The sequence below is a fragment of the Hylobates moloch genome, unplaced genomic scaffold (genome assembly GCF_009828535.3).
Source record: "Hylobates moloch isolate HMO894 unplaced genomic scaffold, HMol_V3 SCAFFOLD_18, whole genome shotgun sequence".
Lineage (NCBI taxonomy): Eukaryota > Metazoa > Chordata > Mammalia > Primates > Hylobatidae > Hylobates > Hylobates moloch.
Genome location: NW_026652293.1, coordinates 57,993,812 through 58,012,250, shown reverse-complemented (window position 1 = coordinate 58,012,250; position 18,439 = coordinate 57,993,812). Strand labels below are relative to the sequence as shown.

General features: G+C 47.8%; 1 protein-coding gene across 2 annotated transcripts in view; it reads right to left on the bottom strand.

Moving 5' to 3' along the window:
• Positions 1-17,837, bottom strand: part of CNIH3 (cornichon family AMPA receptor auxiliary protein 3) — a 137,210-nt gene extending 119,373 nt beyond the window's left edge. The window contains exon 1 of one of the 2 annotated variants that reach the window (XM_058430942.1): positions 17,522-17,837. In XM_058430942.1, the coding sequence (XP_058286925.1) occupies positions 17,522-17,557 (36 nt within the window). In that variant the 5' untranslated portion in view covers positions 17,558-17,837. Of the gene's footprint in view, positions 1-10,793; positions 11,809-17,521 lie in introns of those variants that run through there. The other variant, XM_032137338.2, reaches the window with a different exon arrangement.
• Between the last annotated feature and the right edge of the window lie 602 nt (positions 17,838-18,439).

Here is an 18,439-nt window from a genome sequence, read left to right as displayed (position 1 = left end):
TAAACGATAGAGTCTGAACAGAAATACCCAGTCTGATTCAAACTCAATTAGTGTCTATACATATTCCAGAGGCAGAGGTAAAAGAGACAGCCCCTGCCCTCCATCTGCTGACCAGCAACAGGGCCTGTATCAATCCTTCGGCTGGAGTCATCTAATTGTTCTTTCAAGACAATGGCCTCCAAGACTCAGGTGGTGACGAAAGGTTCTGTTCTCAGAGCCCCTGTCCCAAGCAGGAGTGCCAAGGCCCATGGTGGCAGTGGCAGAAAGCAGGCAGCCCCTGGAGAGAGAAGCCATTCCCTCTCACAATGGCACCCTGGGCCTCTGAGCCTCATTATCGGACTGACTTGTGGGTCCGAGATGGCACTGCATTGACTCCCCTTCCAGAGTCACAGAGCAGACTGCAGGAGTGGGCCTCAGTCCCCATGGGTCTGCTAGTGCACACAGGACCCACTGCACACTGCCAGGCAGACCATCCTAGCCGGACATGGCTCCTGCAGCCAGCCACCACTGTCCCCAAAGTCACAGGCTCCCTCTTTTCTTCAAAGAATGAGACCCACAGGCCAGGTGTGGTGGCTCACACCTGTAATCCCAGCACTTTGGGAGACTGAGGCGGGAGGATCACAAGGTCAGAAGTTCGAGACCAGCATGAACAACGTGGTGAAACCCCGTCTCTACTAAAAATATAAAAATTAGCCAGGTATGGTGGCACGTGCCTGTAATCCCAGCTATTCAGGAGGCTGAGGCAGGAGAATTGCTTGAACTCGGGGGGCGGAGGTTGCAGTGAGCTGAGATCTCACCACTGCACTCCAGCCTGGGTGATAGAGCCAGACCTCATCTCAAAAAAAAAAAAAAAAAGAATGAGACCCACAAGCTTCTGGGTTCATAAGCCAGAATGAGGCTACCAAAGAGGTGACTTTTTTCTGCTTTCCTGGTCAGTCTGAGAGCCACCATCAGTCATGCACTCAACACGTGTCCACCATGTCCTCCTAAGTCCCGTGAACAGATACATTGGACACCAAGGGCCCTGTTCTCCATTCGCCCCTGCTTCATTTAGAAAGTCCAGGTACAGGCACACAGAAGTGTGTAAGAACACAGGTTTGTACTTGGAGAAGAACAAACAACCCACACAAGTTTGCCAGGTTGTAGGAGCCTGTGGTAGGTTGGAGTGAGCGGAGTTGCTGATGATGAGACCCAGGCTCGTCAGTGACAGCATATGGAAAACTTAGATCCAAGAGGGAAGAAGGCTCTGCTTGTAGAAAGAATAATAAATAGACATATCTACAGTGCAATAAAGTCTACATGTGGGGTTGGGGCTGTGAGATGGGGAGTTGTGGGAGACCGCCTGGAAAGGTAGGTCAGTGCTACGTTGTAATAGGCTTCCAACCCCAAATTGAGGGGTTTGGCCGTTATCCTACAGGCAGTTTACATCGATCCCATGAGACCCCAAGATTAGTCTTCAATCCCCACGTCCTAGAGCAGGGATCATCTTAACCAAGACTCTCAAGTCTTTTAATGCCTAGGACACTGTGCACACAGAAATGGTGGTGGCCCCATTACAGTCTATCACCCTAATCTTTAGATATATTTTTTAGTTTTTTATTTGGGCTTTATTTTAGCATATGCAAGAATGTCTCCTGTTTGCTTCTCTTTCTATGCCAAATTAAAAATATTTGCGAGTCTGATCATTATGCCCTGGATTTGTATTCAGAAACCAGTTCAGGATCTAGCTGTGCATTTAGAGTTTTCAGTGACCAGTTTCTGGGAGTTAAGCAGATTCCAAGTGTCATTAAGAAATGCAGGCAACCCTCAGCTAACCCCGTTAAGATGCAGACACTCTGGCTATGAATGATCCCAAACAGCAACCACTTCCAACCCTGCAGATCTGAGTTGGTCACTCACGCAAATGACCTCACTATTTGTAGCAGAGCTCATTTCATGCTTCTTCTCTAGATTAAAACAGTTCAGTTTATTTTTCTAAAGACCCTCCAGGTCCTAGAAGAAGAAGCAACCCAGAAGCAATGTGAATGGCAAGGATTTCAGCCTGGAATTTAATATCTGCCTTACCTAACCCACAAGGGGACTATCTACACCTAGTTGTCAAAGGATGGAAGAAAGGTGTATTTCATAATCTATGATTTAAAAAAATGGGTACCACAAGATAGCAGTGGGATTGCTATCTTGAAGCACAAAATCAACATATGTGATGTTGGAGAGCCCCCTGCGTCAGCCTCGACATCATCCTCTGCTTTTGAGCATACACATGGGTTCCTGGGCTGCAGTCACCATCTGACAGCCCTTTCCTGTCACAGCTCGTCTTCTTTGGAGTCTGTTGTTCACAGCCTCTCCCCAGCAGTGTCCTCCTCCACACCTTCAACTACCCTGATCTATCCCATCCACCATCTCCCCTCCACTTAATTCTGGACTGAAGCTCAGTTAGCCTCCCTTACACAGAGAGAGTCACCAAGTCTAGGATTCCATGGGCCTTCAGCAAAGCCCAAAAATGTGTTGTTTTTTTTTTTTTTTGAGACGGAGTCTCACTCTGTCGCCCAGGCTGGAGTGCAGTGGCACCATCTCAGCTCACTGCCAGCTCCACCTCCTGGGTTCACGCCATTCTCCTGCCTCAGCATCCCAAGTAGCTGGGACTACAGGTGCCCACCACTACGCCTGGCTAATTTTTTTTTTTTTTTTGTATTTTTAGGAGAGATGGGGTTTCACCATGTTAGCCAGGATGATCTCCATCTCCTGACCTCGTGATCTGCCCGCCTCAGCCTCCCAAAGTGCTGGGATTACAGGCGTGAGCCACCACGCCCGACCAAAAATGTGCATTTTTAATAAGCATCCAGATGATTGTCATAACCAGCTAAGTCTGGGAAAGTATTCACTGAGGAGGAGTCTGTCAAGCTTAAGCTGGCTGTAATAAATTATCCAGATCCTTAACTTATTTATCAGCAACCACTGAGTTCCCATCATACTGCCCCACGCTGGACACTGAGGCCACAAGTGAGGGCAACAGTTTCTGCCCTCCAGAAGCTTATAGTCCAAGCACAGAGACGAATACAACAGTAGGATTCAGACCTGGGGACAGGTGCAGAGGACCAGTGGACTCAGATCGCCAGGGAGAATGGGGCTTCCTAGAGGACAAAGGCTGCAGCAGAGCCAGTCAGGTGAAGAATGAAGTGGGGAACAGCATTCCAGGGAGACAGAACAGCCCATTTGGGAATTGCAAGAAGGTGAGGATATCTGGAACACAGAAAATGCAAAATGTGGCTAAACAGTTAACTGGGACCTGGTCCTCTCAGCCCTCTAAACTGTGAAAGCGAGAGAAACCAGAAAAAGCTTTAGTCTGGGAATAACATGGAAGGATCCTTTTAGGTATTAGATCCCTCTTGGTAGCCATGAGTGGGGAGGATTAGTCCAGGGGAGATGATAACCAAGGAGGCCAGCTTGGAAGGGACCACGATGCTCTGAGAAACAGCAAATGGGGGCCTGAACCAAGGCAGGGATGGGAGGCATGGAAGGGAGGGGACAGACATGGCTGGTGACTACAGAAGGAGCAGATGGGGTAGAGAGGGTCTCTGGGTGAAGACTAAACCCACTGGGGCTGTGAGGAGTGAGGAGGGCATGAAGACAAGCTCGGCTGGGATCCAACTGTGGGGCATGGGGCAGGTGGCCCCATGGACACACGGGTCAGTGTCGGGGGACAGGTCTGGGAGGCCAGGAAACTACCAACATGGAAAGGAAGGTGCAGAAAGAACTCACAGGGGAGATGGAGGAGAAACAGGGCCCCAGAAAAACATTTGAAAACAGTTGTAAAGAAGACGCGGACAGCAGTCTCAAAGCCACGGAGAGGCCAAGATAAGCACTAAATGGTGCCCAGAGATTGCCACAGGAGACCACCGGTGTCCTCATTAAGTGCTGAGCTGAGAAAAGGCAGGGGCACAAGCCAGGTGGCCAGAAAGGAAACAAATGTCTTTGGAAAAGAGATAAGATACACAAATAACAAAATGCTGACACGTGCCAATTCTGAGTGGTGGATGCAGAGGGCTTTGTTTTATTAGTCTCCGTGGTTTCTGAGTGTCTGAGGTAAGAATCCAAAGAGGTGATGGCAGGCAGGATATGGTGAGATAAAACCGCTCTGCAAGGGAAGAGAGGTTGAGCAGCATCTAGAGGGTCTGGGGACCAAAGGCTTGTCTACAGCTCAGAGGCACCACAGCCTTTGAATCTGCCAGGGCGTGGGGACAGGTGGACCTGCAAAGGGCAGTGGCTGAAGACACAGACAGGTGGGGAAAAGTGATGGAGCAATGTCCACAGATAACTAGGATCGGAGGAAGTAGCCTCAGATGAGGGAGAGACTCTGCTGCTTCTGAGTCTGAGAAGGAAAGATAAACCATTAATCAGAAGTCTGGGGAGAGGCAGGATCCTGAGGCATCCCTGCCTGATCATCTCTATCTTCTCTGGGAGCTGGAAGTAAAGTCATCTGCTCAGAGGTGGTCGGGGGTGGGGGGCAGTTTGGGGAGCTTCAGGAGACTCTGAGAAAATGACAACAATCTAGAACAGTGTTGTGGAAGATGAAGGAACTGACTCACATCCTGCTGATGAGTTAGGAGGCAATACTGAGACCAGCTAAGGTCAAACCATGCCTCCACCTGGGTCCCAGCAGCTCCCAGGTACCTGGGGTGAGAGAAGAGAGAGAAGAGAGTAGATTCCTGGGAGAATGAGGCATCCACTACAGGAGCGACAGGAAACAGAGGATGCCGCAGTGGAGAGCAGCAGCAGGAGCTAAGTGGTGGATGATGAGGGGTGATGACACAGGAGGAAGTAAATCCTAGAGAAGCGATGCATTGAGGGAAGAAGGAAAAGCCACAGTCAAAGGAGGGCCAAGAGCCCCTGGGGCAGCAGAGTGCGGGAGGAGAGAACAGGGAGCTCACTGCAGAGGCAGGTCCAGGGCAGGTCAGGGGGCCCAGGGACCACAAAGATGGAAATGGTCACCAGAGGGGAGATCAGATAACCAACAGCACCCAGCACCTTGCAGGACAGCAAGGACAGGACAGTGACCAGGAGCCAAGTCCTCAGTGGTGCCCAGCAGAGGGGCCCATGGGAGTGAGTCAGATGACGGTGGCAAGGGCACCATCCAGATAGCACAGCTACTGAAGAATGAGGCCCCAGAGGAACCTGTTTGCAGACTTACTGGGACAGAGGTCCACAGCAGAAAACAAGTCCAGAGAGCAAAGCGCAGAGCCATGTGGATATACAGAAGGGAAAAGCACTGGGTAGCCAGAGGGGCTAGAGTGAGGCAAGGGCCCAGGCACAGCTTCAGCGCCAGTATAGGCGGGAGCTCCAATTGCCTGTCAAGAGCCTCACAACATTCACTGCCTTTAATGTTTGTTCAGTAACTCTAAAGTCAAAGACAAGTTACTTTAGTGTCTCTAACATCCAACCCCAGTGAGGCCTTGAAACCTCACCAAACAGTTGGGATTGGGGCTGGTGCCTGATTCTTTTAGGTGACCTGTGAATTCTGCACACTTCTCTCCTCTCCTCTCTAACATGACTGCAGTGGAAACACAATGATGACGTAAGCTTTCTTTTTCAGGGGGGAGTTATTGCAGTGCAAACAAGGATAAAGCGGCAAGCAATGCAAACAATGATAAGGTGCCATGCATCAACCCAGACACTACACTTTCCAGAAGGTGTTCTCTCCAGGGACAGCCAGTGCTTCTTCCCAACCTGTTCCTCTGAAAGAGAACCAGCTCCACTATCATCAAGAAGGGCCCCATACCCCATGGCAATGGCCAGTCTTCTTTGCAATAATTAGCTTCCAAAGTTTCAAAGTGCCAAGGCATGGGGGAAAATGCACATTGTCCAAACTACCTAGAAAGTAGTCCTTAAGAAGCAGCCAGAAGCCAAATCAGAAACGAGTTACCGTTAGTATATTCTCCCACTGCTAATAAAGACATACCCGAGACTGAGTAATTTACAAAGAAAAGAAGTTTAATGGACTCACAGTTCAGCATGGCTGTAAGGAGGCCTCACGATCATGGCAGAAGGTGAAGGAGCAAAGGCATGTCTTACATGGCAGCAAGCAAGAGAGCACGTGCAGGAGAACTGCCCTTTATAAAACCATCAGATCTCATGAGACTTATTCACTATCATGAGAACAGCACAAAAAAAAAACCCATCCCCCATGATTCAATTACCTCCCACCAGATCCTTCCCACAACACATAGAGATTATGAGAGCTACAATTCAAGATGAGATTTGGGTGTGAACATAGCCAAAACATATCACTATGTCAACTGGAAATGCATCAAGCCAGAAGGAAACAAGAATTTGTCCTACGAGTATTTATACCAAACACTCTCTATTTGTCAGGCACTGTTCTGGGCTCTGGAGAAACAATGGTAAAGTAGAAAACATCCCTGCTCTCATGAAGCGTCCTTCCACTTCAGCTGTGGGCAATGGACAGTGATGGAGGGAGGAGATAAAAGGGGGATGGAGCAGGCTGGAGCTGCAGACATCCCACCTGAAAGTGAGATGAGAATGGACAGGGGCATCACAAGTAGAACAAAAAGTGGAGACCAAGTAAGACCTGGCAGTGAGTGCAGTACCCTCATCTGAGTAGGCCAAGGCAGGGTCATAAAAAAACAGGCTATTTATTGTCAACCCCAAGCATCCTACCATTTCACATAAACCCATTTTTTGTTTCCAGGTGGGTACTCTGAGAAACTGAGATGTTTACTAGATTTCCAGAGGCTGAGTCTGTGACAAGGTGGAACTGGCAAAAGGCTCCACCATGAAGACATCTTCTCTAACAAAACTGCCTCTCAGCACATATGTATGTCATCCCTGTCCACGGCCATTTAAACCCTCAAACAGCAAATGCTGCTGTGAATCCAAAGAAATTTCAAGGTGAGATGGTGCATCAGATCTTTCTAGGGAATTTTACTGGGAATTAATTTTATTTGTAAATTGTCAAAACTCACAGTGACTCCAAATAGAAAAACTTCAAAAGCCAAAAACCTGCAATTCAGTAATGAATCTTTGATCTTTTCAAAGAATAGCTTAATCTGTGTTTATATAAATGAGACGCTGCAAACAGGCTTAACCAAGCTGGAGCAGAGAAGGCTCTTGTGAGTCAACACCGTTCATTTTATACTGGCTGGAAATACACATCACTTCACATCAAAAACCCTTTAGAACAATTTTTTTCCTTCTAAACATCCACATGCAATTTTTTTTCTTAGAAATGGGGTCTCACCATGTTGCCTAGACTGGTGTCAAACTCCTAGGCTCAAGTGATCCTCCTGCCTCAACCTCCCAAAGTGCTGGGATTACGAGCATGAGCCACTGAGCCCGGCCATATGCAATTTTTTAAAATACACAAGAGATAATCTTTTCTGGATAAGATTACTGATGATTGTATTTCATTACAAATCACTGTATTTTCAAAATTTTGGACGACGAACCTGTATCATTTTATAAGCAAAAGTCCAATTTAAATAAATAGAATTTTCCTCTTTTAAAAAAGGATATATAGCATGTCTTGAGTCTGGCTGCTGTTGCTATTGTAACCCCAATCAGAAATTCCAACTCTAAAATTTCATTTATACAGAGAAAGGTAATCCTTTGGATATAAATTATTATCTAAGTTATGAATCCAAAAATAGTGACTACAGTTAAAGAAAGGGCTTAGGCTTAAGAGTCTCACAGACCTAGCTCAAGTCCATGCATACCAGCTCCAATACATACCAGCTGTGCAACCTTAGGCAACCTTGTAATCTCTCTGATCCAGTTTCCTCATCTGGGAAATGTCCGTTATGAGGACTAAAGGGCTGCCTGGGCAGTAAGAGGCCAGGTGCCTGAGGGTATGCAAAGCCACAGAAAAAACTCAGTTTTCTTCTGCTTCTTCCAAATGTGATAAATGTACTCAGAGATGGTAGCTGATATAAAATAAATGGGTAACTTGAAGTATTTTCAACTGAAAACAAATGCAGATAAATTTTCAAAGTAAAAAACAAGACTTGAAAGAAAGGCTGGTCACATCCATCCTTGCTCCCAGACATCTGGAGGGAAGAAAGGGGAGGAAAACGATTGGACTGAGAGATCCTCTGTAAAGCACTTAAAACTTGTCCTACAGCAGACACCCAATACATAGTAGCTACCATCATTACCCCTAAGTAGGTATGTACAATTCAATAAGAAAAGCATGCCATCTTCATATCTTATAGCCTAGGCATGGCAGCGTGGCAGGCATTTTAACTGCTATATGTTGTTAAGTGCCCAATTCATTTTTTGGGGTGTTGATATATACCACACAATCAATATGCCTTGTCCGATCAAGAAGTACATAAGGAATATAAGAAGCTGGAAAGAAGGCAAACAGTCTAACATAAAACCAAGTCCCTTCAATTTTGGTCAAAATAATTACTACCATGTAACTAACACCCAGACATACAAACCATGTCCTGAAACCAGGGTGTCTCTGGTTTCCCAGTTCAATGTTCAGGAACCAAATCAGTGTGATGGGGTTTGGGTTGTTTGATTTGGAGAGAGGGAAAGAGATAGAGAAGGAAAAGACTGGGAAAGGAGGGACTGAGACTACGAAATTATTACTGTAATTTGAAATCAAAACGCACAAATTCTTTTCATTATTAGAAACAAGAATCTTGCCACTTTCACGAGGAATCTGGGTAAAACCTGAGTTGGGATTTGACTGCATTTCAGCCACCCCTAGATAAGGGGGTGAGCATTGAGAAGCTGGAGGACAGAGCCAATGCTGGATGAGGGAACACCTGATTTTCATTCAAATGTCAACCAGCTGCACAAACCACTCAGTTAAGCTGTTCTTGAATTATTAATCATCTTCCCCTGAATAAGAGAAAATTATTCTTTCTGGTTACTTGCTCTGCTTCAGGGACCAATTCAGAGAACTCCAAGCCAGACTTGAGTTTGAGGGAGCTCTCTGGTACCTGACACCCTCTGGCCAAGGCAAAAACAGAAAACGGCAAATGAAGTATTGCAGAAAAAAAGGAAGTAGTTGGCCTTCTAGAATGCAAGTAACTCCCCAAATCCAAAGAAGCTGAGAAAGTTCCTTTAAAGCACATTAGCAGAGGTTTGCTGCACTGCTTGGGCATGACCTAATCTGTACTCCTTTCTATTCTAAATCAGGTAAATTTCCTTTTCCCTTAAGAACTGTCAACAACTTCAAGCCTCAATTTTCTACCATAGATTAGACCCAGCCTTGCAGAGCAGAGAAGGGAGGGTTTAAAATGACATTACTTCTAAACAGCGGAATTTTTAAAATCATCCCCCAAATATCTATGTTTGGATTCCCTGTCACCCCCAGATTCCTAAGTCTACTGATGCACGGATTTACACAATCTGAGACATGGGGGAAAGCTTAGCGATTATCCAGGTCAATTTTCTCACTTTAGAGATGTGGAAGGAAGCCAGCAAGGGTCTTTCCTAAGGTTACATGATCGGAAGCCACCTTCCTCCCCGAGTTTCCCCTCTCCTCTCTGTCAGAGCCCTGTAGCAGGAGCTGCTCTAGCTGCTTAGTTCTATTTTAAGACAAACTCTCACACTGCAAACCACTTACAGAAAACAAGGGCACCTCACCCACCCTGCAATTTTCTCCACGTCTTCATTTTGGGTCATCCCCACTGTATGAGAGTCTGTGATGCTCACCAGAACCATGCCTCCGGGAATTCGTCTCAGGGTCCTTCCCTGTCACCTAGACGCTGCGCAGGGCAAGGCTGTTAAAGGTGGGAAATTGTGCACTGGGGTGCTCCTTCTAAACATTTGGCCTTGGCCATTCTTCCCACCAGCCCTCTGAGGGTGAGGATAGGGGGCTTAAACAACCTCAGAGAAGGAAGCCTTGAGAGTTGCATGCACTCGCTAAATGTTGCACAGTCTTTGAGAGAACCGGCGAACGCACTCCTGCGCTCTCTCAGTACTTCTCTTCCCCTATTCAGAAGCTTTCGCTCCTCTATTCCCAACCACACCTAAAGAACTGGGATCCACGGCTGCCCTCCACCTGGCGTAGCCCCGGGAAGGGTGACAAGAAGCTTCTGCGGGCTGGGGACGCTGGGGGCCTAGCGGAGGTTCGCCACCTGCAGGGGGTCTTCAGGAGTCGGACTTCAGACGCCAAGAGGGAAGAGAAGGACACCGTCGTCGCTCTCCACGGTCTCGCTTCGTGACTTTCCCCCATGGCCTTAATGATGCCTGCCCTTCCCCAGTCTTCCTCGCCTTTCCCCCACCGCCTTCCATTTCGACCCCCATTGCCTGGTCTCATTCCTTTCCGTGGGCTCGGCTTCTCCCTACCTCTTACAAGGCGCTCCCGTCGTGTTTCCACTTTGTCTCCAATTATGTCTAAATGCAACCCACCACAGATGCTGACATTTTAAATGTCTAGTTATTATAGCTACTTGACTAATTGCCGGGACCGACAGCGGCGCTTCTCCTTCGCCTCCCGCCAGCAGGAGAGGAGGGGGCGGGAGAGGAAGGGGTTAGACGTGGTGGTAGCCGCCACTCCCCGGCGCCCGGGACCCGGGACGCCCGGTCGGGCCCTGCAGAGCGTGTCCTACCCGGGCACCAGCGGACCCCCGCCTCCAGCCAGGGCACTGAAGGCGCGCCCGGCGGGATGCAGCGAACTGACTCCTGCCCCGGGACAGAGGAGCGGCAAAAGGTCCAACCTTCCGGTCCGCCCACCCCCGCAAGGTGGAAAAAGTGAGGTGAAATCGGGGAAATTTAGCGAAATTGGGGCGAAAGAAGAGAGACCAAAGCGGGTTACTCACGTGCCAGATGGCGAAGAAGATGAGCGCAGCGCACAGCACCAGAGACAGCATGTAGCAGAACGCAGCGAAAGTGAAGGCCATGGCCGGAGGACCCCAATCCCACCACACACGCCAAGAAGCCCCTAGGAGCCCGATGCCTCCCTAGAGGACCGCACTCCCTCAAAGGAGCCGCGTCTGCACGCTTCTCTCCAGGCTAGTGCCCCAGAGGGCGCACAGCTAGCGGAGCGACTCGAGGGTCAGCGAACAAGCGCTGGATTCCCGCAGGCTCCGGCGACCCCAGACCCGGCCCTCCCGCGAAAACAGGAAAACGTGTGTCGAGTGTCGCTGGCGGGAATCGTCCGCAAATCGAAGAAGAAACCAAATCAGCGGCGAACACCTGCAAATTAGTGCCAAGCTGTGAGGCCCTCGAGACCAACACAAGCGATGCGATGACTCCACGGAGGACCGAGGGAGGAGGTCCCGTCCGCCCCAGGAAGAGCTCTCTGCTTTCCTTCACTAAACCGCAGAGCAGAGACAAGCGCTCCGCTCCGGACCCTCCCGCGCCACTGGGAGGCAAACGGATAGTGTCCAGCGAGGTGCCCGAGCGGCCTCCGAGCTCCTCCCAAATCCCAGAGCCGGCAGCGCTTTGTCCGGACAGAAGGGGTCTTTAAGTAGCCGGGAGGAGGTAGGTCCCGTTGGTCCTGCGCCCCAGACGCGGCTTCCAGCGCAGCCGTGCGCTCCGAGACGCGCCCGCCCCCAACCGCGACTCCGGCCAGCCGGCCTCCGCTACCCAAGTGTCCCGGAAACCGGGGGTCGGACCGGGTCGAGCACTGGCTCCACCCAGCGGGCCAACTCCCGCCCGGGTTGCTGTAGCAGTGGGTTTCAGGCCAAACGCTGTAGCTCGCTCCACCTGCTGCTGCCGCCGCCGCCGCCGCCGCCGCCTCTGCCACTGCGAGAACTGTAGCGGTGCGACCCGGGATTCCCTCCTCTCGGCGCCCCACCCTCGACTCCTGCTCCGCTGAGCGCGCCCTCCCCGGCGGGCGGAGACTGCAGCGCCGGGGGCTAAGGAAAGGTGGGTGGCGAAGCGCCGCCGGGCGCTTGGTGTCCGCTGCTGCCGCCGCCACTGCAGCTGTGCACGCCCGCCTCTCGGAGAAAACTTAAAGCCAGCAGTACAGGCAGGGCTGGAGGCCGAGCGGAGGTGGGGCGGGACCGGTTGGAGCAGGGACTCTTTAAACACGTGCGTCTGGAGGAGGTGGGAAGCTGCGGAAGGGTATGGTGTGTGCCTCGCGCCTAAACGCGGCAGCCGCCCCTCCCGATTCTTGCAGTTTCGCCTATCGGAGTGGGAAGTGTGGGGACTTGGGGCGTTGCCTAGTGTTGGTTGGGGATACAGTACAAGCCTTGGATCCCAAAGCTGCTTGGGTGGATTTTACCAAACTGTAGCATACTCAGTGCTTAGGGCTGCGTTGACTGCTCTGCTCCCAGACCCTGCAAAATTCTCCATTAGCGCCTTTCCGTTGCATCCTCTACCCTCCCCAGCCATCCGACCTTGGGACTAGGGAAACGTGGACTTGGTGGACTATTCTGCGCTGAAGAGGCAGCAACGAGGGCTCGGTTATGTTGGTGTTGGTCCTAGTGGAATTGTCAAGAGGATGCTTTTGGAGGTAGACCGTTTTCTAGCTGCAAGTTACCTAACCTCTTTAATCCTTAGTTTCTTTATCAGAAAAACATAAATAAGAGTAGAGTCAAGCCATTTCAAAGGATTAAAAGGGAACGTAAGTAAAAAACCTAGCACTTGGTATACATTCAATAAGTGGTAGGGATTATTAATTGCACCCTTTCCCCCAGTGGCCCAGCATCTTGAAAGTTCACCATGCTTGCTTTGCAAGAGATTCCTGACGCTGCAGTGAAAGAGGTCTAGTCATTCCAGATAGAACTTCAGTTTCAGACAAGTCATCAAATCCAGAAAGCAAGGAAAAATACCCTGAAAGACGACTGGCAAATCTCGGTGAAAGAGTAGACACACCTCATGGATTGGAGTGAATCTTAAGAGCACCTGGTACCTTGCACAGGGTGGGAACCAGATAAATAACTATTGCTTGATTCTGACTCTGGTATGCTAGCTTTCCTGTTCACAGATGTGATTCCGATGCCTTGAGAGCTGGAAGGGATGAATTCCAGCAAGCTAGAGATACAGCTTTCTAGTGACAGAACTGGAATCCTGTCTGCGGACTCCTAATCCTGGGCTCTTTCTACTATGCCCCAACATCCCTGCAGCTATTTGGCCACATCTCTTATTTATTTATTTATTTATTTATTTAATTTATTTATTTTTTATTTAATGGAGTCTCACTTTGTCGCCAGGCTGGAGTGCAGTGGAGTGATCTCGGCTCACTGCAACCTCCGCCTCCCGGGTTCAAGTGATTCTCCTGCCTTAGCCTCCGGAGTAGGTGGGACTACAGGCGCGCACCACCACGCCCAGCTAATCTTTGTATTTTTAGTAAAGACGTGGTTTCACCATGTTGGCCAGGATGGTCTCGATCTCGTGACCTCGTGATCTACCCACCTCGGCCTCCCAAAGTGCTGGGATTACAGGCGTGAGCTACCGCTCCCGGCCCTTCAATTTATTTTATTTTATTTTTTTGAAGACAGTCTTGCTGTGTTGCCCAGGCTGGAGTGCAGTGGTGCTATCATAGCTCACTGCAGCCTCAAACTCCTTGCTAGGACTACAGGCATGCACCACCACACCCAGATAATTTTTGTTTTGTTTTGTTTGCAGACATAGGTCTCAATATATGGCCAGGCTGGTCCCAAACTCCTGGCCTCAAGCAGTCCTCCAGCCTTGGCCTCCCAAAGCGCTGGGATTATAGGTTTGCACCACAGTGCCTGGCCACATATCTCCCTCCAGTTTAGAAACTAGATGCCTTTCAGTAAGAAGTGGGGAAACTAGAGCAAATCCAGAGGCTGATGACCAGAGCAATGAACCGATCAAGATTTTATTGCCTCTGGGTCAGGACTGGCTACATACTTTGGAGGGCCAAGTGCAAAATGAAAATATGGGACTTTGTATTAGGCCATTCTTGCATTGCTATAAAGAAATACCTGGCCAGACATGGTGGCTTACGTCTGTAATCCCAGTACATGGGAAGGCCGAGGTGGGCAGATTACCTGAGCTTAGGTATTTGAGACCAGCCTGGGCAACATGGCAGAAACCCCATCGCTACAAAAAATATAAAAATTAGCCAGGTGTGGTGGCATGCACCTGTAGTCCCAGCTTCTTGCAGAGCTGAGGTGAGAGTGTTGCTTGAGCCCAGGAGGTCAAGGGTGCAGTGAGCTGTGTTCGTGCCACTGCACTCCAGCCTAGGCAATAGAGCCAGACCCTGTCTCAAAACAAAACAAAACAAAAAAAAAACCCGAGGCTGGGTACTTTATAAAGAAAACAGATTGAATCGGCTCATGGTTCTGCAGGCTGTACAAGCATGGCACCAGCATCTGCTCGGCTTCGGGGGAGGCCTCAGGGCTGCTTTTATTCATGCTAGAAGGTGAAGTAGGAGCAAGCATGTCACATGGCAAAAGCAAGAGCAAGAGAGGGTTGTGGAGAAGTGCGACACACGTGTAAATAACCAGATCTTGCGAGAACACTCTCTTTATTGCGAGGACAGCACCAAGCCATGAGGGATCCACCCCCATGACCCAGACACCTCCCACCAGGCCCCACCTCCAACACTGGGGATTACATTTCAACGTGAGATTTGGGCAGGGACAAATACCCAAACTATATCAAGCTTCTTGTTTAAAAATTAATAATTTCAAGACAGCAATAGCAGAACATTAAGCCAAGCATGAGGCCCTTCTGAGCACAAGACCCTGGACACCTGTAGAAGCTGAATGCCTACAAATCTAGCCCTGCTCTGGGTTATACCCTATGTTGCTTTCTCGTTTACATAAGTATTTCTTCCAGTATAAATTGTCATTAAAGAAAATTTGGAGGCCAGGCACCATGGCTCACACCTGTAATCTCAGCACTTTGGGAGGTTGAGGCGGGTGGATCACTTGTGGTCAGGAGTTTGCAATTAGCTTGGGCAACATAATTAAGACCCTGTCTCTACAAAAATGAAAATAAAGTTAGCCAGGTGTGGTGGTGCGCACCTGTAGTCTCAGCTACTCAGGAGGCTGAGGCCAGAGGATTGCTTGAGCCCAAGAGGTCAAGGCACGGTGAGCTGTGATCATGCCACTGCACCCCAGCTTGGGTGACAAAGCGAGATCCTGTCTCAAAAATATAAAATAACTTGGAAAATATAAAAATGAAAAAGATAAACACCACAGTTTGCTGCTCTCAGATACCACAACACAATGCTGGTATATTTCTTTCTAGCTGTTGTTTTGCTTTTTATTTTATATAGATCATTTCTTGTCGTTGTAATTGTACTGTATAAAATTTCCTGACACCAAAATTCTGAGTCCCTTTGGGACCGATCTGATCTTTTGTTTCTGCTGGTTCTTGTTTACGGAGTCCTCGCTTCTTATCCATCTAGTAGATTTTTACTGTGCCAACCTTCTTTTGAAAAGTTTTCTTACAGTCATTTGAGGCCTAAAATGATGTTATCTTTCTCCAGGGAGGATTTTCAACCTCTTTTTCCAGGTGTCTAGGGGAACCTAGTGCTCCAGGATTACCTTAATCCAAATTCAGCGTTTGAGATTTTCCAGGATGACCAAGATAACTGTGGTCTGTGTGAGGGCTGCTTTATTTCTGGTTCAGCCTTACTCACATGGAGCAGTCCTTCTGGATCCCAAGTCAAAACACAGGGCTTATCAAGTCCCAACCCTTGATGGTCCTTGGACTCTGACTTTTGCCCCTAGCCCCACAGAGTACTAAAGGCATAGCTCAGCCTCCTCCTCAAGATTAAGAAATGCCCCTAAAAGCATACCACAGCTACCTCCTCAAGATTAAGAAATGCCCCTAGAAAAAAAAACTGGCCCCAAGAGCTAAACCAACCCCTCTAGATTCTGAATCACTCTCAGCTTTTGACCCCACTAATTCCGTACTCTCTTATTAGGTCTTTGATGCTTTCAAGAAGATGTTATTATATTTCATTCAGCTTTATAAGTTGTGCTCAGTGGGAGAACTGGTCTGAATTCACTAGCACAGCATCACCAGAACCAAGAGTCTCTACATCAAAATAAAATTTCAAATTTAAAAATGGAATCCATTATCCTACTACTGTGACTTTCAAGTCTCCATCCAGCCACTGTTTTTCTTGCCATTTACCTGGTCCTGCTTTGCCTTGTTTTATTAGTTACAGAACGAGATCTTGGCAAAGGTTACTGCAAAACTTCAGAAAATAAGAACCCCAGGCAGTTACTGCTCTTTATTTCAAAATATTTTAGTGTCCATAGTTCTGGGCACTGTCAGGGATCCACAAGGTTTCTAGTGTAATTGGTGAGGCAGTAATTCCTTCACAAGGCAGTGTTTAAAAAAATCAAAAAGTACTAGTGACACAGTAGAGGAAGGCAAGGGAGAAGGTGATTGGGAATGGATGTCGAGTGGAGTGACCAAGCTACATTGTTTTCTCTACTGTAGACATTGAAAAGCCAATTACTTGATTTTTTCCCCACCCACCATGCAGCCAGGAGAGGCCATATGACACAGTTTGAACTCTTTAGATAATATTTCTTTTTGCCTGAAATGCAGACCTGATGCCTGGAGGTACAGCAGCCATCTTGTGACCATAAGGAGGAAACCAACGCATTAAGAAGGGAAAAGCTAAGAAGATACAGAGGGCAAGGACCACTGACAACATGATCAAGCCACTCTACCAGGCCTTAACTTCCTATTCCCTGACTTCTTATTGAAAGAGACAATAAAACTTCTCATTTGTTTTAACCCATAGAAGTAAGGCATTCTGTTACTTATGGGTAAACACAATTCTTAACTGATGCCATGGTTTCACGGGAGTAGGGATCCTGGTATGACAGGAAATTGAGATGATTCATTTATGGCTAGTGTAGCAGCTCCAAGACACGGTTAATGTCCCAAGCTCTTTTGCCCTCCTGACTTGCTGGCCTCAGTATGTGGATTTTGTTCTCCCAGTCTGAAGGCATAACTTTTGGGGAAGAGTAAAAGAAGCCCTCTCCAGAGATCTGCTACATCTCATTGGCCAGAACTCTAACATTTGGCCACCACTACCTAGTTGCCAGTGAATCTGAGAAGGTGAGTGTTTTCTCATTTCAGCCCTTATAAAATAGAAAGGCAAAGGAAGGGAGGTTTGAGCAGCTTTTGAACAGCCAGTTCACATTTTTGCTATACTGCTATAGTCAGGTTTTCTATTACCAGCAGCCTAATACAATTTCCATGTGCCCCAAGTTGTGCTGACAACTTGGTGTATAAGAGAGACAGTGCTTTGGGGTTAGTATGATCAGGGAAAGTTCATAGACAAAGTGGCAACCTAAGGCAAATTACATCACACTTTTTCTCTGCTTGTAAGTAAGTCTGAATGTTCCATGTTTTCCTGACCTATTCTTAACCTATTCCTGCTCCTCCTGAGTTGTTATACATAAATTAGTTTTGGTTTTCTGCCTTTTCCTAATATATAGCAATACTTCTGTTTATTGAAGGTGAAGGCAAATACAGTTTGCATTAGTCTGTTTTCACACTGCTATAAAGATACTACCTGAGACTGGGTAATTTATAAAGGAAAGAGGTTTCATTGACTCACAGTTCAGTATGGCTGGGGAGGCCTCAGGAAACTTACAATCACAGCAGAAGTCAACGAGGAAGCAAGGCACATCTTACATGGCAGCAGGAGAGAGAAAGAGAGAGAGAGTGAAAGGGAATTGCCAAACACTTTTAAACCATCAGATCTTGTGAGAACTCACTATCAGGAGAATAGCAGGAGGGAAACCACCCCCGTGATCCAGTCATCTCCTGCAGATTCCTTCCTCGACATGTGGAAATTACAATTCAAGATGAGATCTGGGTGGGAACACAGAACCAAACCATATCACAGATGCTTCTTATGATAGGGTTACATCCCAATAAACCCTTTGTAAATTGAAAATAGTGTACATCAAAATGCATTTAATACATCGAACCTATCACACATTATAACTTAGCGTAACCTACCTTAAATGTGCTCAGAACACTTACATTAGCCTACAGTTGGGCAAAATCATCTAACACAAAGCCTATTTTATAATAAAGTATTGAATATCTCATGTCATTTATTAAATGCTGTACCAAAAGTGAAAAAACAGAATGGTTTTATGGGTACTTGAAATATAATATCTATTGAATGTGTATCACTTTGGCACTATTGTGAAGTTGAAAAATCTTAAGATGAACAGTCGTAAGTCGGGGACTGTCTGTAAAGTGTACCCACACAACTAAAGACTTGGTTTATCATGAAGCTTTTTCCAACCTTATCTCCTATCTGCTCTCCCCTTACATTCCGGTCTCCACCCTACCCTCAAGCATCCATCAGAGAAATGGTCAAAGCGTAAAGGGGAATGCCTTTGGATTCATGGGAAGCTCAGTTAAGTGGGCTGTGAGCCTCCTCCTGCCCCATCACTCATCCCGTTCTGCCCACAGGAAAATCTGACCATATGTTTCATTTAGCACAAAATTCGAGAGTATCTCCTAACCAGTATTTTCCCCCATAAATGAACTCTGT